Source organism: Oncorhynchus clarkii, chromosome 12 (assembly GCF_045791955.1).
Source record: "Oncorhynchus clarkii lewisi isolate Uvic-CL-2024 chromosome 12, UVic_Ocla_1.0, whole genome shotgun sequence".
Lineage (NCBI taxonomy): Eukaryota > Metazoa > Chordata > Actinopteri > Salmoniformes > Salmonidae > Oncorhynchus > Oncorhynchus clarkii.
In genome coordinates this window covers 42,663,295-42,688,363 of record NC_092158.1, presented here as the reverse complement: position 1 = coordinate 42,688,363, position 25,069 = coordinate 42,663,295, and the positions used below count along the sequence as shown (strand labels likewise).

General features: G+C 42.3%; 1 protein-coding gene across 1 annotated transcript in view; it reads left to right on the top strand.

Moving 5' to 3' along the window:
* The first annotated feature begins 3,936 nt into the window (after positions 1–3,936).
* LOC139422042 (protein turtle homolog B-like) overlaps positions 3,937–25,069 on the top strand; it is a 186,821-nt gene continuing 165,688 nt past the window's right edge. The window contains exon 1 of the mRNA XM_071173178.1: positions 3,937–4,138. Coding sequence (XP_071029279.1) covers positions 4,075–4,138 — 64 coding nt within the window. The 5' untranslated portion in view covers positions 3,937–4,074. The remainder of the gene's footprint in view (positions 4,139–25,069) is intronic.

Below are 25,069 nucleotides of genomic sequence, written 5' to 3'. Positions count from 1 at the left end.
ATGTGAGCAAGACAAAGGAGCTGATTGTGGACTACAGGAAAATAACAACCGAACAGGCCCCCATTAACATCGACGGGGCTGTACTGGACTGGGTCGAGAGTTTCAAGTTCCTTGGTGTCCACATCACCAACAAACTATCATGGTCCAAACACACCAGGCCAGTCGTGAAGAGGGCACGACAACACATTTTCCCCCTCAGGAGACTGAAAAGATTTGGCATGAATCCCCAGATCCTCAAGAAGTTATATAGCTGCACCATCGAGAGCTGGTTGCATCACTACCTGGTAAGGCAACTGCTCGGCATTCGGCCTTAAGGTGCTGTAGAGGGTAGTGTGTGCGGCCAAGTACATCACAGGACCTATATAGAAGGCGGTGTCAGAGGAATGCCAAAAAAATTCTCAGTCACCCAAGTCATGTTCTCTCTGCTACCGCATAGCATCCCGGAGCGCCAAATCTAGGTCCAAACGGCTCCATAACAGCTTCTACCCCCAAGCTATAAGATTGCTGAACAATAAATAAAATGGCCACCAGTACTATTTACATTGACACCCCCCACCCCCCTTGTTTTTACACTGCTGCTACTCACTGTTTATTATCTATGCATAGTCACTTTACCCCTACTTATATGAATAAATTACTTTGAATAACCTGTACCCCTATACATTGACTCAGTACTGGTACTCCCCTAAACTTAAGTTTATTTAGTCAATATTTTCTTAACTCTATTTCTTGAACTGCATTGTTGGTTTAAGGCTTGTAAGTAAGGTTGTGTTCGGCGCATATGTGAAAAATACATTTTAATTTGATTTAAACGTATAGTGTATTTGAGGTTTTAAAAGGCTTAATTTTCCCCTACGAAACATCTATCAACCCCTACAACAATGTCTATTAATTATAATCCACATAATAATTCACATTTCCTGTTGTTGCAGGATTATTTTCCTGATGTAGCAAACTGGCTCAAATTAAGATCTGTCATCTGTAGACATAGCTCATTAGGCTACCAGCAGAGTATGAATCATTCCTTTAAAAGTTATGTCTTTGTATCTTGAGCTTGTTAAATTGCTTTATACTGTATAATCAATCACGTTAGGCTAACAGTGTGCGAAAATACATTTTACATTATGACATGTTTACATTTGTAACAGTACTCTGCTTGCGTTGTGTACAGTCAATCATCGACACAAACTCCAACGTGTAGCACCAGTCGTGGAGATTTATTCTGATAGGAACAGCACAAAATTGCACGTCATGCAATGCACAGCTCACCATCCAACTCTGCACTCACGCACGCTGATTTGGTGCTTGTTCACTGGGCATGTAGTTACCAAAATAATACAATTACAATATACAATATAATATCTTTAACAATGTACCTGATAGGAAAAGCACAAAATTGCACGTCATGCAATGCACGGCTCACCATCCAACTCACGCACTGTACAAAATATATGAAACCCCCCCACCAGACAGAGTAAGTTGCTAGCTAGTACTGGCAGGAATTCTTTACAACAAAATGCACAACAAATATTCTCCAAAAAACGCTGCATCTTATGTGTGATGTTCGAATAACATTTACAAACAAATTAATATAAATTGTACATTTAAATCATCACTTGGGAGTATAAAAATCACTTTTGACATACAGTGCTTTGCACTGGGACGATTCTAACTGAAACATCCTCCCTCGTAAGCCAGCTACGCAAACCAGCCAATAAGATGCTGAGTAGGTGAAGGCAAGACAAAACTAAAACCAAAAACCCATTGGCTTAACAATAAAGTGGCAAGGGGAATCACCATTATAACACATTGATTAGGCAAAATATTTAGTTTTGAAAGGGCTGTAGTTGTATAGGGCAATACAAATGTATTATATATTGTTATGCATTCAACTTTATTTGCAGAGTGCATTTTGATGCCAAATAACTTTTGGGCCCAGCTCGTAGAAATAAACATTGAAGATGAGAGCTACAGTGCATTTTAAGTGTCACCTGAGTGCTGCCCAGCTGTAAAATGTCAAATAGAGGCTGACATATTGAGCGTCAGAAAGCATTGGCGGTCCACCACTACTTCCATTAAAAACCTTGGCTGAAATGGATTGCATAGCAAACCATTCCCACTGTAGGCCTAGTAGCTGTGGAAGAAAGATGCCACAATTATCACTGAAGTAATGTGTATTTAGGGATGATTTTGATTTGTTGTTTGCATAGAACTCCTTAGCAAATCATACACAAGAACCTTTCCTACTTATTGTTTTAACAATTGTTAAATCCCAATTGTTTTTAAACTATTTTGTAGTTAAAATCCATCCATTGAACTAAACAAATATCCTTTACATGCTCTCATGATGGTATTTAAAACCTCATGAGTTAAAAAATAACAATTACTTCAGATTAGTTGGCACGTGCTAACGTTTCAAAGCGTGTTCTGCATGTAGGCTACGTTAAAGCCTTGTTTACACTGCAGGCCTTAATGCTCAAATCTGTTAGTAAACAATTAACACGCTAATTAGCTACCACATGTTCTTGTCAAACTGTCAACAGAGTAGCTAGCAAGCAACACTTGAGGGCAAATAAATCAGATTTGACCATTCAGACACAAGTCACATAGCCAGGAATCAGATTTGACCATTCAGACACAAGTCACATAGCCAGGAATCAGATTTGACCATTCAGACACAAGTCACATAGCCAGGAATCAGATTTGACCATTCAGACACAAGTCACATAGCCAGGAATCAGATTTGTATCTGACTTTAAACCAACTACTAAGGTGGTTTGAAATATCCTATTCCATGTGCTTTTTGGCTGTTCAGACTGCAGGGAAAAGAACAGATTCTAATCGGATATGCAAATAGGATTTGAGTCACTTCAAACTGCCAATGTGAACATGACTTAAAAGACTCCTGAAATATGCTGTCCACTTTGTTAACACATTAGGCTAGGTATGCATTCATAAAGCCTTTCTAACTGCCTACATAGGACATTAACCAATCATATTGTACACACTATAGTGCCTATACATAACACTATCAAAAGCTCATCAAATACATGTTGTTATTACACCGATGGTTAATAACTTATTACAAAAGCTAATACTATGCCTGGTGGGATAAATATTAATAGATATAATAACTATCATCTTGTCAACGATGTATGGTTGGGCGCAATGACAATTCGAACAACGGAAAAGAGAACTATCCTCAGAAAACATAAACCTACGAGATCAACTATAGAGACTCTTCTTCACGGACGTGTGGGCAGCCAGCATCGTCGGGCGTCGGTTTATTCTTTACACTAACATTAAGGCTAGATCAGGATGACGGATGTTGCATTTCGTTTAATGGCAATATTACATGTGTCGGTCCATGTTGGAAATAATCAATATTCCTGAACGCCAAGTATCATTAGAAACTATTTCAATGTATGGCTCTGTCAATAACGGATTACCGGTAGGTTAATATTATAAAGTACCCTATGCAGGATCGCTCACGTACACGGGTGTATGCGCTCGCGCTCAGGTTGCACCTGCAAGATGGCTCAAAGTGTTTTTGCATAAAGTCCTGTGAAGCTAGAATACATATTTGATTATCCTAATTTGTGACTGCAATTAGGGTTTGAGATGGGTCCTTGTAACGAAGATGTCATTGCGGCTCCGATGCAACTTCACGCTCCAACTCACCTTGAAACAGGGCTTGTCTGGTAGTGCCTCCAAAGCGACAGTGGAGAAACCAATCCACGCCCCAAAGCCTCCTACACTCACCAATGAAAAGAGTGCGGAGGCGGATCTAAAATCTAAATTGTCATGCCTGGTTTCATGTTGGATTTACCATCTGACGTCGTCTGCTCTCCTCTCACTGGTGCAGGTGCTCTGTCTCAGCGAGAGAGGATGCGAAGGAGAGCAGGGGAGGGATAAAGCGAAGGGCGCCGGTGAAAAAGTGTGCAGGGCATGATTTAAAGGATATCAACCGCAGCAGATAGCGCGTTTATCGACCCGGGGACTCAGCAATGAAAGGTTTATTGAAAGGGGCACTTTGAGATATGATGAGGTTTCTTTCTGGTTGGCAATAGTACTATGATTTGGTATGTGGCCACTTTGATAGCAAGTGTATTCAGCACCCGAGGAACGGCAGCTCAAGGTGAGTTGAAGTGCAATATTTTATACTGCTTCCTGCTCAAGTTTTATTGTGGCTATGTTTACTAGGCTATATGGCTTTCGGATCATTGCTTGTTTGCCTGTTCACAAATGTCTAACAAAAGTAGGCAATTTTGTTTATTCAATTGTGTTTGAATTGCTTGCACCTGTTTCAAAGTGTAATGATAAGACGAGCACAAATTAGGAGGAAAAGTAATAAAAATGCATTTTATTATGAAGAATTTCCACCCCGTGCCCTGTATCTACATTGGAATAAGGGGGTGGATAATAAGAAATTAAGAGCACTAATCCTGATTTACTACTGTATCTAATAATACGGTTTGGGAATGGATTGTCATGCTGCTATAAACTAATTTGAATAACCTTTAGGTAGCTGCAGAGGCGCGTGCCAAACACCATCCTGATTCTCAGTAGTGCTGTTAGCTATATTCCTGACTCGACAATAGCTTTTTGTATGTTTAAAAACGCAACTCAAATTCTTAGTGGTTTTGTAAATGGTTCGTTTGTGTTATACCTTAAGCACTTGTCGTAGAGTTTTCTTTTGACACTCTACTTTCTTGATCGCGAAACGCAGGCCTACTTATATGTTTGTGTCCCCAACTATGGTTATACATAGTGTCATGCAATACAGGTGAGGTGATCAACTGATACGTTTTCATCCCAATTTACCCGTCTCATATTATGGATTCAGTTTGCCCCGTACTTCCATCTATGTCCACTGGAGGGAGTTTATTTTAATTGTATAGTATCACTGCTGCAACATATGCATAAGAATGGTCAAACATGCTCAGTTAAGTTGATACTGCATATATCCAATGATGGTGTATTTGGATTGGTAATCAAGGGGTTAAGTTTAGATTGATAGTTAGTCTTTGCTGCTATGTGCAGAATAGTTGCATGTAGCCTACAGTATATACTACAGTGTAGTACAAAAATTCTTATTTTTCCACATTTTGTTGTGTTACAGCCTGAATTTAAAATGGTTTAAATATAGATTCATTTTTACGAATGGAAAAAAAGGAAAAGCTGAAATGTCTTGAGTAAATAAGTATTCTTCCTTTGTTATGGCAAGCCTAAATACGTTCAGGTGTAAGAATTTGCTAAACAAGTCTCACAAGTTTCATGGACTCACTCTGTGTGCAATAATACTGTTTTTGAGTGACAACCTCATCTCTGTACCCCACACATACAATTATCTGCAAGGTCCCTCATTTGAGCAGTGAATTTCAAACATAGATTCAACCACAAAGACCAGGGAGGTTTTCCAATGCCTCGCAAAGAAGGGCTCTTATTGGTAGACGGGTAAAAAAAAAGAAGCAGACATTGAATATCCCTTTGAGCATGTTGATGTTATTAATTACACTTTGGATGGTGTATCAATACACCCAGTTACTACAAAGATACAGGTGTCCTTCCTAACTCATTTGCCAGAGAGGAAGGAAACCGCTCAGAGATTTCACCATGAGGCCAACAGTGACTTTAAAACAGTTAGTGTAATGGCTGTGATAGGAGGTAACTGAGGATGGACCAACAACATTGTAGTTACTCCACAATACTAACCTAATTGACAGAGTGAAAAGAAGGAAGCCTGTACAGAATAACAATATTCCCAAACATGCATCCTGTTTGCAACCAGGCACTAAAGTGATACCGCAAAAATGTGACAAAGTGTAACCGATGTGAAATGGCTAGCTAGTTAGCGGTAGTGCGCGCTAATAGCATTTCAATCGGGTGACGTCACTCACTCTGAGACCTGAAGTAGTTGCTCTGCAAGGTGGCGTGGCTTTTGTGGCGCGATGGGTAACGATGCTTCATGGGTGTCAGTTGTTGATGTGTGCAGAGGGTCCCTGGTGCGAGCACGGGTCGGGGCGAGGGGACGGAAGTAAAACTGTTACATTGATGCTGTTGACCCGGATCACTGGTTAGCTATACTGTTACAAAAATAATGCGCCGAATACACTGAAATGCTTACTTACAAGCCCTTAGCCAACAATGCATTTTTCAGAAAAATAAGTGTTAAGTAAAATATAGATAAGTTAAAATAACATAGTTAAAGAGCATCAGTAAAATAACAGCTTGGCTATATAAAGGGGGTACCGGTACAGAGTCAATGTGCGGGGGCACAGGTTAGTTTAGGTAATATGTACATGTAGGGAGAGCTATTAAAGTGACTATGCATAGATGATAACCAGAGAGTAGCAGCAGCAGCAATGATTAGCTGTTCAGGAGTCTTATGGCTTGGGGGTAGAAGCTGTTTAGAAGCCTTTTTGACCTAGACTTGGTGCTCCGGTATTGCTTGCCGTGCGGTAGCAGAGAGAACAGTCTATGACTTGGGTGGCTGGAGTCTTTGACAATTTTTAGGGCCTTCCTCTGACAACACCTGGTATAGAGGTCCTGGATGGCAGGACCCAGTGATGTACTGGGCTGTACGCACTACCCTCTGTAGTGCCTTGTGGTTGGATTCTTCCATACCAGGCAGTGATACAACCAGAATGCTCCTGATGGTGCAGCTGTAGAACATTTTGAGGATCTGAGGACCCATGCCAAATCTTTTCAGTCTCCTAAGTGGGGATAGGCTTTGTCATGCCCTCTTCACGACTGTCTTGGTATGTTTGTACCATGATAGTTTGTTGGTGATGTGGAGACCAAGGAACTTGAAGCTCTCAACCTGCTCCACTACGGCCCTGTCGATGAGAATGGGGGTTGGCTCGGTCCTCCTTTTCCTGTAGTCCACAATCATCTCCTTTGTCTTGATCACATTGAGGGAGAGGTTATTATCCTGGCACCACACAGCCAGGTCTCTGACCTCCTCCGCATAGGCTTCCTCATCGTTGTCAGTGATTAGACACTGTTGTGTCGTCGGCAAACTTAATAATGGTGTTGGAGTTGAACGTGGCTATGCAGTCATGGGTGAACAGGGAGTACAGGAGGGGACAGAGCACGCACCCCTGAGGGGCCCCCTTGTGTTGAGGATCAGCGTGGCAGATGTGTTGTTACCTACCCTTACTACCTGGGGGCGGGCCATCAAGAAGTCCAGGATCCAGTTGCAGAGGGAGGTGTTTAGTCCCTGGGTCCGTAGCTTATTGATGAGCTCATCTCATATGTATACACTGTATTTTATACCATCTATTGGATCTTGCCTATGCCGCTCGGTATTCCATTCCTTTACTTATATTTGTGTGTATTAGGTAGTTGTTGTGGAATTGTTAGAATTACTTGTTAGATATTGCTGCACTGTCGGAACTAGAAGCACAAGCATTTCGCTACACTCGCAATAGCGTCTGCTAACCATGTGTATGTGACCAATAATAACATTTGATTTCATTTGAGCTTTGAGGGCACTATGGTGTTGAAAGCTGAGCTGTAGTCAATGAATAGCATTCTCACATAGGTGTTCCTTTGTCCGGGTGGGAAAGGGCAGTGTGAAGTGCAATAGAGATTGCATCATATGTGGATCTGTTGGGGAGGTATTCAAATTGGAGTGGGTCGAGGGTTTCTGGGATAATGGTGTTGATGTGAGCCATGACCATCCTTTCAGAGCACTTCATGGCTACTGAGGTGAGTGCTACGGGTTGATAGTCATTTAGGCTGGTTACCTTAGTGTTCTTGGGAACAGGGACTATGGTGATCTGCTTGAAACATGTTGGTATTGCAGACTCCGTCAGGGACAGGTTGAAAATGTCAGTGAAGACACTTGCCACTCGGTCAGCGCATGCTCGGAGGACACGTCCTGGTAATCCATCTGGCCCTGAGGCCTTGTGAATGTTGAACAAGCTGCAACAAACACTCACATTGGAGAGTTTTATCTCAATCTCTTCATTCAAAGACTCAATCATGGACACTTTTACTGACAGTTGTGACTATTTTGCGTGATGTATTGTTGTCTCTACCTTCTTGCCCTTTGTGCTGTTGTCTGTGCCTAATAATGTTTGTACCATGTTTTCTGCAGCTACCATTTTGTTGTCATGTTGTGTTGCTACCATGCTGTGTTGTCATGTGTTGCTGCCAATGCAATGTTGTCTTAGGTCTCTCTGTATGTAGTGTTGGGTTTTGTCCAACATTTATATTTTATTTATTTATTTTAATTTTAATCACAGCCCCTGTCCCCGCAGGAGGCCTTTTGCCTTTTGGTAGGCTGTCATTGTAAATAATCATTTGTTCCTAACTGACTTGCCTAGTTAAATAAAGGTAAAAACAATTATTTTTTGACCTGTTTAAAGGTCTTACTCACATCGGCTACGGAGAGCGTGATCACACAGTCATCCAGAACAGCTGATGCTCTCATGCATGCTTCAGTGTTACTTGTGTCAAAGCGAGCTTAGAAGTAATTTAGCTCGTCTGGAAGGCTCATGTCACTGGGAAGCTCGTGGCTGTGTTTCCCTTTGTAGTCTGTAATAGTTTGCAAGCCCTGCCACATCCGAAGAGCGTCGGAGCCGGTGTAGTACCATTTGATCTTATAGGTGGTCCACAGTTTTTTTTTTCTGTCTGGTTGGACATTTAACATGTTGGTGGAAATGAGGTAAAACAGTTTCCCTGCATTAAATTCCCCGGCCACTAGGAGCGCCGCCTGTGGGTGAGCGTTTTCCTGTTTGCTTATGGCCTTATACAGCTCATTGAGTGCAGACTTAGTGCCAGCATCGGTTTGTGTTGGTAAATAGACAGCTTTGAAAAATGTAGATGTAACCTCTCTTGGTAAATAGTGTGGTCTACAGCTTATCATGAGATACTCCACCTCAGGCGAGCAAGACCTCAAGACTTCCTTAATATTAGATTTTGTGCACCAGTTGTTGTTTACAAATATACACAGACCGCCACGCCTTGTCTTACCGGAGGCAGCTGTTCTAACTTGCCGATGCAGCATAAAAACCTGGCAGCTGTATTTTATCCATGTCGTCGTTCAGTCATGACTCTGTGAAACAAGATATTACAAATTAATGTCCCGTTGGTAGGATATTCATGATCGTAGCTCGTCTATTTTGTTATCCAATGATTGTACGTTGGCTAATAGGACTGATGGTAGATGCAGATCACCCACTCGCCATCGGATCCTTACAAGGCACCCCGACATCCGTCCCCGATATCTCCGTCTCTTTCTCCTGCGAATGACGGGGATGTTGGCCTTGTCGGGTGTTTGTGGTAAATCCTTCGCTTCTAACTCGGTAAAGAAAAAATCTTTGTCCAGTACGAGGTGAGTAATCACTTTCCTGATATCCAGAAGCTCTTTTCGGTCACAAGAGATGGTGAAAAGAAACACACACAATAGCACAATTGGTTAAGAGCCCATAAAATGGCAGCCATCTCCTCCGGCACCATTCAATCAATACACTTCAATATGAAGTGTATTGGATTTGCCCCAAATATAACAACACATTACAGAGTACCATTCTCCATATTTTCAAGCATAGTGGAGGCTGCATCATGTTATGGGTATGCTTGTAATCGTTAGGGACTGGGGAGTTTTTCAGGATAAAAAAGAAACGGGATGGAGCTAAGCATAGGCAAAATCCTAGAGGAAAACCTGGTTTGGCTGTTTAGCAATGATCAACAGCCAATTTGACAGAGCTTGAAGAATTTAAAAAATAATAATGTGCAAATATTGTAGAATCCAGGTGTGCAAAGCTCTTAGAGACTTACCCAGATAGACTCACAGCTGTGATTGATGTCAAAGGTGATACTAACATGTATTGACTCAGGGGTGTGAATGCTTATGTAAATGAGATTTCTGTATTTTATTTTCAATCAATTTGCCAACATTTCTAAAAACATTTTCACTTTGTCAGTATGGGGTATTGTGTGTAAATTTGTGAGAAACAACATGTATTTAACCAATTTAGAATTCAGGCTGTAACACACCAAAATGTGCAATAAGTCAAGGGGTATGAATACTTTCCAAAGGCACTGTATATCCTCCTCAAAGTATGTAGTCCCATTCAGCCAGGAGGGCAGAAGACTGTTGTTATTGCCAAGGAGATGAGGACAGTACAGTGAGTGACGCTGTGATGCTGGTGTCATATGCCTCTGGGCGACTGAGAACTGACTGTCACCTTGCTCTGCCGCTCATGTGCTCCTCTGCATATGTTCCCCATCTCCGACGTTACGGACGGACATCACAAAGCTCTAGAGACCATATACACACACCCACAGAGACTGCGCTGTACTCTGTTCTCCTGCTGTCAGCTGGCAAGCGCCTCGACTCTGGCCAGCGATAACCCTGGACACGAGCCAGAGCGCTCTCTCTCTCTCTCTCTCTCTCTCTCTCTCTCTCTCCCTCCCTCCCTCCGCATCTTAACTCTCATCTTCTGTTTTTGTCTGCTCCTCTTTCTGTGTGTACATCCTCTTTATACCCTCCATCTCTCCCGAACTTTGGTCTCAGGTCCTTTCTCTAATGTCTTGCTCGCCACACAAACTCAACACCCCCACCACCATTTAAGTTGGCTCTTAGCAATATGGGATGGCAGAGTGGGGGGCATGGGAGCATGGAGAGCGACGTTAATGGAGGCCTGGAGGAGTGCGCGGCAACCGTCTGCTCCCATCCACACTCCACTTATGTCCCCGCCCAGGGGAATAGTGCGTCTTTAAACATGATATGAGCATATGCCCACTAACAGGAAGGCGCTCTCCCCCTGTTAAACTGATTATGACTAAGCTGTGCGTTAAATGCCACTCTGGTGCCTGACCGTAATGCACATGGCACGGGTACAGAGTGGGCAGGTTGTGTTGAGGCAAGGGGTGGGTTTTAGCATCATTGCCCCCCCAGGATAGTTTGTCAGGACTGTGTGCGTGTCTGTGCGTGTGTGCATGTATGTGCGAGTGCATGAGTAGGCTATATGTTTTGCGTGTGTGTGTGTGGACCATGGAGGGAAAATAATGAAAACACCAAGGAAAATATTTAGTTAAAGGCATAGAGATTTCAGTAATACTTTTTCTGCCTCAAAAAATTCTGTGGAATACATATTACAAAAGAGCAGGTTGGCGACTGATGACCACACAAAAACCTGCAGAGTAGTTACTAGCTAACCACAGATAGGAATGCTGAGACAGCCAATTCAAAGCAATCGATTTCATTGTCAAGGTTCCAAGTATTTTTGGTGTGTGTGTGTGAGAGAGAGCGTGAATTATTGTATAATTAACTAAAATACATATTAGTCCAGCAGTATAGCTTCTTCCTCATTAGTATATGATATGGCAGCACAGCTCCTCACTTTGTAATATGTTGGACGGGCTAGGCTATCTTGTCTGGCCCCAATTCCATTTCTAAGCTCTCAGCACTTCAAAGACGTCTTCCTGTCTGCAATGTACTTCCTGCAGAATGCTCTCTCTAGCCCTCAGACTGGTATCATTGCCAGGAGTGTGTGTGTACATGTCAGAGAGCGAGGATCCTTACTGGATATGAGGGTGGAAAATTGGGGAGGAAATGTGGCTCAGAAGTGTCCCTGTTCCCTCTGATAAAGTATTCCTCTAATACCTTCCTTCAACTGCCCTGGTTTTGAGGTCGCACTTAACAGGAGCGCTCAAAGAGTGAGATCTTGACCAGTATTTGAACCTGCATAGGTTCATAGGTTATTCAAACCTTTTATTAGTCATTTTTGCATGTGGTTCTTTATTATGCTATCTAATGGATGTCTTTTCTAGTAGTTAACCAGTACGCTGTTAGGAAAAAAAAAAGGTGCAATCTAGAACCTAAAAGGGTTCTTCTGTTGCCCCCATAGGATAACCCTTTTTGGTTCCAGGTTGAACCTTTTTGGTGCCAGGTTGAACCTTTCCACAGAGTGTTCAATATGGACCCAAAGAGTGTTCTACCTTGAACCAAAAATGGTGCTCCTATGGGGACAGCCAAATAACCCTTTTGTATGAGAAAGAAGTCAGTTATGGAGAGACGTGGGTCACTGCTTATTAAGATATTCTTGATATTGTTCTTAAATAAAATGCACTAAAGCTTTAGTTTGAATCTTTCCTCTGCTTCATGGTGTGCTCGTCGGCATGGTAATCCTCTCGCCCGGGGCAAATGGCACGCTCCATAAGTCACCAACCTTCATACGTCTATCAGCTGGTATTTGGACTAGGGAGGATTGACTCAGGGGTCCATCTTTCACCAGGGCTCTGATGCGAGAGAACGCTGGTGAAAGATGCTCCAGATATACATGGATGGGGGCCTTGTGGAACATCTTCAATTATGCATTCTACTCCACAAAGCTTTAGTTTAGAAGTAAGGTCAGTGTGTTACTATTTCAGTCTTGTCAACACTGAAAAATAGCCAGTTCATGTTGGCAACATAGTAAATGGCTGTTTTATTCATGTTGCAGGAGTTGATACCACCCACTTTTTACATGTCTGTTTCCTCTCACCATGTCTGCTTAGATGTCTGGCCATTTTGAGTAGAGAATTACTAATTGATCGATCTAGTAGCCAGAGGTGATTGTTAGCATGTAATTCTTGGAGGGGCAAACTCCCCCAATTTGTTTTAAATGCATGCCAGCAAAGGCACAACACTAAACAATACATGAATTGCACTATAACAGTGACAAACAGTGCCCGCAAACTGTTAGGGCGTACATAAAGCTATCCCAACAGCAGTCCCAACACCTTACTACTGCTACACCTGACTATCAGTGGAGCCTTGTCAGGCAGCGAAATAGTTAATTCAGCCTCATTTACAGCTCTAGAAAGAGGCCAGAGTTCCCGACTTGGAATTCAGAGTTGGATGACCGCTCAATATGTATTTTCCCAGTCGGAGCTAGTTTTTTTCATAGTTCCCAGTTGTCTTGAAAGTGGCAGAAATCATGCTGGATTGACAGCATGGCCAATGTTGAATGTTTATCCTTTTAAGCTTGGAAAAGAGACCCTTAAACCCAGACTTGGACAACACACCCGCTCCACTGAATAGCAGGCTAGTGATTGCTTTGCAATGCTTGTAGTTAAATCGAATCAAATCTTATTTGTCACATACGCCAAAAACAACAGACCTTACAGTAGACCTTACAGTGAAATGCTTACTTACAAGCCCATATTCAACAATGCTTTAAATAAGTGTTTTTCTAAAAAAAAAAAAAAAAAAGTAACAAATAATTCAACAGCAGCAGTAAAATAACAAGTGACGGTATATAGGCAACAACACGTCTGCCACACTGATCCTCAACACTGAACCCCTCAGGTGTGTGTACTTAGTCCCCTCCTGTACTCCCTGTTCACCCACGACTGCGTGGCCAAACACGACATCAACACCATCATTAAGTTTGCTGATGACACAACAGTGGTAGACCTGATCACCGACAACGATGAGACAGCCTATAGGGAGGAGGTCAGAGAACTGTCAGTGTGGTGCCAGGACAACAACCTCTCCTTCAATGTGAACAAGACTAAGGAGCTGATCGTGGACTACAGGAAAAGGGGGGCCGAATAGGCCCCCATTATCATCAACGGGGCTGTAGTGGAGCGGGTTGAGAGTTTCAAGTTCCTTGGTGTCCACATCATCAACGAACTATCATGGTCTAAACACACCAAGACAGTTGTGAAGAGGGCACGACAAAACCTTTTCCCCCTTAGGATACTGAAAAGATTTGGCATTGGTCCCCAGATCCTCAAGTAGATTATACAGCTGCACCATTGAGAGCATCCTGACCGGTTGCATCACCGCCTGGTATAGATACTGCTCGGCATCTGACCATAAGGCGCTACAGAGGGTAGTGCGTACGGCCCAGTACATCACTGGGGCCAAGCTTCCTGCCATCCAGGACCTATATAATAGGCGGTGTCAGAGGAAAGCCCATAAAATTGTCAGACACTCCAGTCACACTAGTCATAGACGGTTTTCTCTGCTACCACACGGCAAGCGGTACCGGAGCGCCAAGTCTAGGACCAAAAGGCTCCTTAACATCTTCTACCCCCAAGCCATAAGACTGCTGACCCACCTCCCTCCATTTGTTTTGTATACTCGCTGTTTATTATCTATGCATAGTCACGTCACCCCTACCTACATGTACAAATTACCTAAACTAACCTGTGCCCCTGCATGCTGACTCGGTACCGGTACCCCCTGTGTATAGCCTTGTTATTGTGTTACTTTTATACATTTTTTAAATGTTCTTTTAAAATTTTCTTTGGTAATTTTTTTCTTAACTCTTCTTGAACTGCACTGTTGGTTAAGAGCTTGTAAGTAAGCATTTCACAGTAAGGTCTACACTTGTTGTATTCAACGCATGTGACAAAGTTTGATTTGATATACAGGGGGTACCGGTAAAGAGTCATTGTGGCACTATGGTGTTGAACGCTGAGCTGTTGTCAATGAATAGCATTCTCACGTAGGTGTTCCTTTTGTCCAGGTGGGAAAGGGCAGTGTGGAGTGCAATACAGATTGCATCATCTGTGGATCTGTTGGGGCGGTATGTAAATTGGAGTGGGTCGAGGGTTTCTGCAATAATGGTGTTGATGTGAGTCATGACCAGCCTTTCAAAGCACTTCATGGCTACAGACGTGAGTGCTACGGGTCGGTAGTCATTTAGGCAGGTTACCTTAGTGTTCTTTGGAACAAGGACTATAGTGGTCTACTTGAAACATGTTGGTATTACAGACTCTGTCAGGGACAGGTTGAAAATGTCAGTGAAGACACTTACCAGTGGCGGTTCTAGCTTGTATGGCTCCCTGGGCGAACCCCCCCCACCCCCCCATTTAAAACTATATAAATAGAAAAATATATAGAAAAATAAACTCAGAAATTTCAAAAAGAACTAACAAAAGACAAATGGAAACAAATTGTAGTATATAAATAGAAATAAAAGATAATCGAATTATTGCAATATTAGCCTATTGCAAACAAAAACCACAAATAAAACTAAATTGCACAATCCTATATCACACAAATACACAAATAGAATAACACACTTATAAAGAAGAGAACCTGATTATTACACTATTGCACTTCAAACAAGAAACGCAAACTAAATTGCACAACTTATAGCATTACTAATTGTAATTGTAAGAAGTCACAGAACTATTTGAACCTATCTCAACCTACCCACGCCCCCCTCCCCATCTTGTCCTTCTGAGTGAGATACCTTCCCAGACAGTAGCCTGTCCAGCTCACAAACTAGAATCAGGGCGCCCACTCCAACAAGTTTAACTGACCCACAGTCCCACACGGTGACATATCATTGACGTGATGTGCAAATGAGCGATAGAAAACTGATTGCGCAAATGTCACCATTCCGAATCGTTTGTTTTATACTGTAAAAAAAAAAATTGTGCGGGTGTCTCCTGCCACCCCCGGCAAGATGCCGCCCAGGGCGGCTGCCCATGTCGCCTATGCCTAAATCCGTCACTGCTCGGAGTACACATGGCAATCCGTCTGGCCCTGCGACTTTGTGAATGTTGACCTGTTTAAATGTCTTACTCACATAGGCTACGGAAAGCGTGATCACACAGTTGTCCGGAAAAGCTGGTGCTCTCATGCATGTTTCAGTGTTACTTGTCTCGAAGCGAGCTTAGAAGTAATTTAGCTCATCTGGTAGGTTTGTGTCACAGGGCAGCTCATGGTTGTGCTTCTCTTTAGTCTGTAATAGTTTGCAAGCCCTGCCACATCCGACAAGCGTCGGAGCCGGTGTAGTGCGATTCGATCTTAGTCCTGTTTTGATGCTTTGCTTGTTTGATGGTTCGTCGGATGGCATAGCAGGATTTCTTATAAGCTTTCGGGTTAGAGTCCCGCTCCTTGAAAGAGGCAACTCTACCCTTTAGCTCAGTGCAGATGTTGCCTGTAATCCATGGCTTCTGTTTGGGGTGTGTACATACGGTCACTGTGGGGACGACGTCACAGATGCACTTATTGATGAAGCCAGTGACTGATGTGGTGTACTCCTCAATGCCACCGGAAGAATCCTGAAACATATTCCAGTCTGCTAGCAAAACAGTCCTGTAGCTTAGCATCTGCTTTATCTGACCACTTTCTTATTGACCGAGTTACTGGTGTTTCCTGATTTAGTTTTTGCTTGTAAGCAGGAATAAGGAGGATAGAATTAGTCTTTGCCAAATGGAGGGTGAGAGAGATTTGTATGCGTCTCTGTGTGTGGAGACGCGTACAAAGGTCTAGAGTTTAAATTTTATTTTTTTTTACTTCTGGTTGCACATTTAACATGCTGATAGAAATGAGGTAAAACTGATTTAAGTTTCCCTGCATTAAAGTCCCCGACCACTAGGACTTCTGCCTCCTGGATGAGTGTTTTCCTGTTTGCTTATGGCCGTATACAGCTCGTTGAGTGCGGTCTTAGTGCCAGCATCGGTCTGCGGTGGTAGATAGACGGCTAAGGAAAATTGGTAAATAGTGTGGTCTACAGCTTATCATGAGAAACTCTACCGCAGGCAAATATGCATAGCCCGCCGCCCCTTGTCTTACCAGAGGCCGCTGTTCTTTCCTGCAGAAAAAGCTTAAAACCCGCCAGCTGTATGTTAATCATGTCATCATTCAGCTGCGACTCGGTGAAACATAAGATATTACAGTTTTTAATGTCCCGTTGGTAGAATATACGTGCTCGGTAGTTAGTCTATTTGATAATCGATTGATTGTATGTTGGCTAATAGGACCGACGGTAAAGGATTATCCTCTCGGTGACCGATCCTAACAAGGCACCCGGACCGTTGTCCATGATACCTCCCACTTTTCCTCCTGCGAATGACGGGGATGAGGGCCTTGTCGGGTGTCTGGACTAAATCCTTCCCATCTGACTCGTTGAAGAAGAATTCCTTCAGTACGGGGTGTGTAATCACTGTTCTGATATCAAGAAGCTCTTTTCGGTCATAAGACACGGTGGCAGAAACATTATGTACAAAATAAGTTACAAAATAACGCAAGAAAACATGCACAATTGGTTACGGGATCGTAAAACAGCGACCATCTTCTTCGGCGCCACTGATTCCTTCCAAACCACTCATTGTTGAATTTGCGATTTCCAACTTGTTGTGTAATGTCCAATGGGCGATGAGCTCCGATCCGTTATTATCTATAATTTCTCTTCATATGAAGGATTGAAAAGGATTTGCCAGTAGAGTGTTGACTTGATTCATGATGATGAATGCTAGCTAAGATTTTGAAATTCTGATGTTGACATGATCAGTCCAATCAAAACTACGGTAGATATAACGTGATTTTACATCATTTTATCTGTGGTCAATGACATTGAGCACTTCTAATTGAACTCTGAGGCAGCACCCAAGGGGTGGAGGGCGGCGTGGGTAGGTTTTGCAGTATCTCACTCAGTATCTCACTTCTGAGTATCTCACTCAGAAGGACAAGATGGGGAGCAGGGCGTGGGTAGGTTTTGCAGTGACGTAGTTTTTCCATGAGTGACAACTTAAGAACATTACCAACCCTTACATGCTGTCCAAACCGGAAGTGCACACTTTCATTTTGTTCACCCACACCAGAAGCAAATCAGGACACGCAGGTTGAAATATCAAAACAAATTCTGAACCAAAGATTAATTTGGGGACAGGTCAAAAGGTATTAAACATGTATGACCATTTAAATAGCCAGCTTGCTGTTGTTAGCTCATTTGTCCTGGTATATAAACATTGGGTTGTTATTTTCCCTGAAATGCATAAGGTCCTCAACTCGGACAATTAATCCACAGGTAAACCGAATACATTTCTCATCTCTCCTTTTTCCTTAAGGCTTCTTTTTCTTCTTTGGACTTTATATGGCAGTTGGCAACGAACTTTACAGCATAACTACAATCTACCGGAGTGTGGACCTAAGTTCATCTTTCAATCACCCACGTGGGTACAGTATATGCTCCTTAAAACTAATGAGGAGATGGGAGAGGCCGGACTTGCTGAGCGTCACTAATAGAACCAATTTCTATTTTAGCGCCTGGCCACCCAGACGTTTGCTGACGCCCAGGAGCAGTGTGGGTGCAATGATCGAATAACATGTATGTGTACATTTATTTTGCAACGTGAGCGGTGTGGTCAGCATGTTACACTCTGTATTTTCCATTGGTTGCCCTACCACCACAGAAAGCACTGAGCTAGGCTGAAACACCTGCATTTTGGAGCTGTCTTACTAAAGAAAGCAAATAATAGACCATATTTGTACGTGGCTTTATTAACTAAATTATTTGTTTACATTGTTTGCAAATTGATATGTGACACGCAGACAGGAGTGCCAGGACAAATTGCCAAACTGCCTGAAGGTCAAGCAAGTGTCTTGTGTATCAAAGGACAAGCTGTGGAATTCAATGTCCTAAAAATATCAAAGGCTTTCCACAGTAAAAGAGAGATCTGAATCCACAGAGTTCTACAGCTGCAAAATCAGAAGACAAATATGTATATTAAATTATAGCTTACTCCTACCGAGGCGCATTTTTCAAGATGCTAAAGAGCTCCACATGTAGCCTACAAGTCTGTGTGTGAGCGTGATGTGCTCGGCAGTGGCAAGATGAGAGCATAGTGCAGTAAGATGGACAATTCGAACCATTGCTTGTAGCTTGGCTAGTTAGCTCACTCGTTAGCTAGCCTGTTAACTATTTAGCGATTTTAAATTATTTGGTCAAACAGTAAGGTGCATTATCTTTATGACTCCAGAAATGGAAGTGTCTGCCCTGCCCATATGCCTGTTTCTCTGTGGCCTGTTGCAGTGATAATGAGTGAGCCACTTTTTACTGCCTTTCCCACTGCGCTCCTGTATATTTTTTTGTTGTTCATCTGATTCTCGTTATAAGAAAAATAACAGCTATCCTGTGTTATACTCAGGGCCTAAAATTATCACCCTCCACCTGCCAAACCTGAGTAGATTTTGGCATTGGCTCGTAAGAATGTCTAATTCACCAGCCACATTGGTGCATGGTAACACTCTGGGCTCAACAGTGTGATCATTTAATAAAATTGTCAAGTATGGGTACATGTGCGAGTTGTGATTTATAGCAATGTAAATGCTGTCATAGCTGTTTTCAAGGTATTTCTGACATTTTGTTTCATTTCTGGTAATGCACAAAGAAATCTGAATCCTAACATTACAGCTATTCCACATCGCGCTGCAACACTGCCTGTCTGGTGGTATGGGAGCAATGTCAGTGCTGAAAGAATCATTTTTAGAAGCAATGGGCACAAGCATAACATTTGGTCTAATTTCCTCGACAGTCTACTAAACTGAAACTTTGTTGAAACTAGGTTGCTTTTCAATGTTTTATTTTGTATTATTAGAATATACACTAGTTTGGGGTCACTTTTGAAAGAAAAGCACATTTTTTGTCATTTAAAAAAACATCAAATTGATCAGAAATACAGTGTAGACATTGTTAATGTTGTAAATGACTATTGTAGCTGGAAACGGCAGCTTTTTTAATGGAACATCTACATAGGCGTTCAGAGGCCCATTATCAGCAACCATCACTCCTGTGTTCCAATGGCACGTTGTGTTGAACTTGGACTGGCTATCATTTTAAAAGGCTAATTGATCATTAGAAAACCCTTGTGCAATTATGTTAGCACAGCTGAAAATTGTTCTGATTAAAGAAGCAATAAAACTGTCCTTATTTAGGCTAGTTGAGTAAATGGATCATCAGCATTTGTGGGTTCGATTACAGGCTCAAAATGGCTAGAAACAAAAAAACGTTCTTTTGAAACTTCAGTCTATTCTTGTTCTGAGAAATTAAGGCTATTCCATGCAAGAAATTGCCAAGAAACTGAAGATCTCGTACAACACTGTGTACTACTCCCTTTCACAGAACAGCACAAACTGGCCCTAACCAGAATAGAAAGAGGAGTGGGAGGCCTCGGTGCACAACTGAGCAAGAGGACAAGTACATTTGAGTGTCTAGTTTGAGAAACAGACGCCTCACAAGTCCTCAATTGGCAGCTTCATTAAAAAGTACCCGCAAAACACCCGTCTCAATGTCAACAGTGAAAAGGCGATTCTGGGATGCTGGCCTAGGCAGAGTTGCAAAGAAAGCCATATCTCAGACTGGCCAATAAAAAGAAAAGATAGGCAAAAGAACAGACACGGTCTGAATCGCCATGTCTCCAGCTCACCTAGCTACTCACTGGACCCTATGATCACTTGCATACAGATGCCTCTCCCTAATGTCAATATGCCTTTTGCAATGTGTCTGTTGCTGTTTTGGTTTGTGATTATTGTCTTATTTCACTGTAGAGCCTCCAACCCTGCTCAATATGCCCTTTTGTTCCACTCCCCACACATGTGGTGATCTCACCTGGCTTAAATGGTGCCTTTTGAGACAAAACCTCTCATCATTACTCATTGCCTAGGTTTACCTCCACTGTATTCACATCCTGCCATATCCTTGTCTGTACATTATGCCTTGAATCTATTCTTCCGCGCCCATAAGTCTGCTCCTTTACTCTGTTCCGAATGCACGAGATGACCAATTCTTATAGCCTTTAGCCATACCCTTATCCTACTCCTCATCTGTTCCTCTGGTGATGTAGAGGTTAACTTAGGCCCTGCAGCCCCTAGCTCCACTCCCGTTCCCCAGGCTCTCTCATTTGTTGACTTCTATAACTGTAAAAGCCTTGGTTTCATGCATTGTCAACATTAGAAGCCTCCTCCCTAAGTTTGTTTTATTCACTGCTTTAGCACATTCCGCCAACCCGGATGTCCTAGCCGTGTCTGAATCGTGGCTTAGGAAGGCCACCAAAAATCCTGAAATTTCCATCCCTAACTATAACATTTTCCGACAAGATAGAACTGCCAAAGGGGGCGGAGTTGCAATCTACTGCAGAGAGAGCCTGCAGAGTTCTGTCATACTTTACAGGTCTGTGCCCAAACAAGTCGAGCTTCTACTTTTAAAAATCCACCTTTCCAGAAACAAGTCTCTCACCGTTGCCGCTTGTTATAGACCCCCTTCGGCCCCCAGCTGTGCCCTGGACGCCCCCCATCTATCTTCAGAGTTCGTACTGTTAGGTGGCCTAAACTGGAACATGCTTAACACCACGGCCGTCATACAATCTAAGCTAGATGCCCTCATTGTCCTGTTGAAAAACAAATGATAGTCCCACAGAGCACAAACCAGATGCGATGGCGTATCACTGCAGAATGTTGTGATAGCCATGCTGGTTGCTGGCTACAGACAGCGTCACCATCACAGCACCCCCACACCATCACACCTCCTTTTTCATGCTTCACGGTCGTAACTACACATGTGGAGAGCATCCGTTCACCTACTCCGCATTTCACAAAGACACGGCAGTTGGAACTAAAAATCGCAAATTTGGACTCATCAGACCAAAGGACAGATTTCCAACGGTCTTGCTTGTGGTTCTTGGCTCAAGCAAGTCTCTTCTTATTGGTGTCCTTTAGTAGTGGTTTCTTTGCAGCAGTTCGACCATGAAGGCCTGATTCACTCAGTCTCCTCTGAACATTTGATGTTGAGATGTGTCTGTTACTTGAGCTCTGTGACGCATTTATTTGGGCTGCAATTTCTGAGGCTGGTAACTCTAATGAACTTATCCTCTGCAGCAGAGGTAACTCAGGGTCTTTCCTGTGGCAGTCCTCATGAGAGACAGTTTCATCATAGCGATGCTTTTTGCGACTGCACTTGAAGAAACTTTCCGTTATTGAAATGTTCTGCATTGACTGACCTTCATGTCTTAAAGTAATGATGGACTGTCGTTTCTCTTTGCTTATTTGAGCTATTCTTGCCATAATATGGACTTAGCCCTATTTGGTAAAATACCATCTTCTGTATACCACCCCTTTCTTGGCAGAACACAACTTATTGGCTCAAACGCATTAAGGAAAGAAATTCCACAAATGAACTTTTAACAAGGCACACCTGTTAATTGAAATGCATTCCAGGTAACTTACCTCATGAAGCTGGTTGAGAGAATGCCAAGTGTGCAAAGCTGTCATCAAGGCAATGGGCAGCTACTTTGAAGAATCTCAAATATAAAATATATTTTGATTTAACACTTCTATATAGTACTAGTCAAAAGTTTGGACACACCTACTCATCCAAGGGACTTTCTTTATTTTTACTGTTTTATACATCGTAGAAAATAGTGAAGACATCAAAACTATGAAATAACACACATGGAATCATGTAGTAACCAAAAAAGTGTTAAACAAGTCCAAATATATTTGAGATTCTTCAAATTAGCCACCCTTTGCATTTGCCCACTGAAGTCAGTTACGATGCTGAACCTCAGACAGGTTAAGACTGTTGAGGACAACGAGCACACAGATGAGCTTCCTTGAAGGTTTCTGACAGTTTGTGCAGAAATTCTTCAGTTGTACAAACCCACAGTTGGTGGACATTCCTGTAGTATGCGTGCCAATTGCACACTCCCTCAAATTGAGACATCAGTGGCATATTGTTGTGTGACAAAACTGTACATTTTAGAGTGGCCTTTTATTGTCCCCAGCACATGTGTAATGGTCATACTATTTAATCAGCTTCTTGATATGCCAAACCTGTCAGGTGGATGCATTATCTTGGCAAAGGAGAAATGCTTACTAACAGGGATGTAAACAAACTTCTGCACAAAATTTGAGAGAAATACGTTTTTGTGCTTATGAAACATTTTATTTATTTATTTATAACACTTTATTTAATCTCGTGAAACATGGGCCTGACACTTTACATGTTCCAATTATATTTTTGTTTAGTAAAGTTACCACCACAACCGAAGCCAGGAGTAAACGAAGCACACAGGCCAATTAGGTAGAGAACAGTAGCGTGAAATTCCAAACACGGCCCTTCAAATCACGGGCATGGAGGATAAGATGTCTTAATCTCCTTATTCAGCGTGTGGACAGCTGCCGCAGAGTTGGCCCAAGCTGCCAAATAACCCCAGGCTAGGGGTACTGGTGGTGACTGGCTGCACATACAGTGCCGTGAAAAAGTGTTTGCCTCCTTTCTGATTTTCTCTATTTTTGCATGTTATTTTACATTGAATGTTATCAGATCTTCAACCAAAACCTAATATTAGTTGATGGGAAAAAATAACAAACATTGGATACTTATTTAATTGTTTTAATAAACAACATTATGCAACACCCAATGTCCCTGTGTTGAAAAGTAATTGCCCTCTTACACTCATTAACTGGTTGTGTCACCTTTCGCTGCAACCAAACACTTCCTGTAGTTGTTGATCAGTCTCTCACATCACTGTGGAGGCCCACACTTCTATGCAGAAGTGATTTAACTCAGTGACATTAGTTGGTGTTCGAGCATGAACTGCTTGTTTCAGGTCCTGCCACAACATATCAAATCAGGTTTAGGTCTGGACTTTGATTAGTCCATTCCTCCACAGCGATGTTAGAGACTACAGGAAGTGTTTGGTTACAGTCATTGCAGCGAAAGGTGGTGCAAACAGTTATTGAGTGTTACAAAACTTTGTTTATAAAAAAAATCTAAATTGTTGTAATATTTATAATATTTGTTCAATAAGGTTCCCTTTATCTAATATTAGTTTTTGCTTGAAGATCTAATAACATTCAGTGTCAAACATATGCACAAATGGAGAAAATCAGAAAGGGGACAAATACTTTTTTACAGCACTGTACATACCCCCAAAAACAGGTAGTGTGTGGAAATGCATGTACAGTATGATGGTGAGTAATACATGGTTCTGGATAGAGGCGAAGCCGCTGCCAAAGAGGTGTAGATTACAAGCAGTTATTGGGCTGCTATGCTTGGGGCCCTGTGTTTCTATCTGTGGCACATATGCCAGCCTCCACAAAAATGCAGATGGAGGCTTAAAGTTGAGGCTTTCCATCGCCATGGATGCATATGAACCCTCACACATATGCTCTAAAACACACACTTCACGAAGGCGTATGCAATACAAATCTACAACAGTCACTCCTCCACACACAAACCCATGTACCCACTTCCGCATATACCAACACTCATGCACACATTTTTGTATGCACACGTCATAAAAACATATGCACACACCAACAGAAACACATTGGGACAAGTGCACACACAGTCAACACATTCTTGCAATCACTGGACTGTGTCCTCCTGTATTATTCATCATATACGGCAGATCGTAGACAAAGAACTTGGCTGAGGGACAGACGGACAGAATATAGAGAACTAGGCTTATCAGTTACTGGCCAGACATTTCAGCTATATTACATTCAGCTCCATTACCTAGACTATTTGCTTGTATTGAATACTTTAGTCTTAATCAGCAGATGTGGTTTTGACACTAAATGGGTCCAATTCATCCCAGCTGTTCCTGCCAGGTACTATTAATCATTTCCACCTATCTTTTTGAGTGGGTTATAGCACTGATCAGAGGCATATTGTAATTAATTTAACATATTGGAATGAATCTAACATTAAAGAGATATTTTGGAAGAGCTACTTCCCCCAGTCAGATTAACTTGTGGATCCCATTGTTATGTATCTGTGTCCAGTATGAAGGAAGTTAGAGGTAGTTTTGTGAGACAATGCTAATGGTCGTTAGCCAATGGCTGGAAGTCAACAGATACCATAGACATCTAGTCATTGCGCTAGCACTAGATATCAACTACCTTCAAACTGCACGCAGACACAACTTGTATCCACAATTTTATCTGACTCTGGGGAAGTAGATAATTGGCATTGCCAAAATGTCTAAATATCCTTTTAACAGGCCTATAAACTGTAATTTATGCCATAAAACACATTGCAGTACAGTGATGAAACTCAAGATGTGGGCTACTTTGGTCTCTGCTGGAGAACCTCAACATTTTAACCCATGCACTTCTCTGACAGTCAGTTTCTGGTACTGGGTAGGCAAATGCTATTCACTTGGGTCTATGGCGCCAACAGAGACAATGAATCAATGATCACCTTTGTGAAATCGACAAGTCAGTCAGAGGAGCGGTACCGTACCAACCTGAGGGCCTGGGGAGTATTCTCATGGTTCAAATGAGTTCAAACAAATCACTACAGCATAGGCAGGATGGCCAACC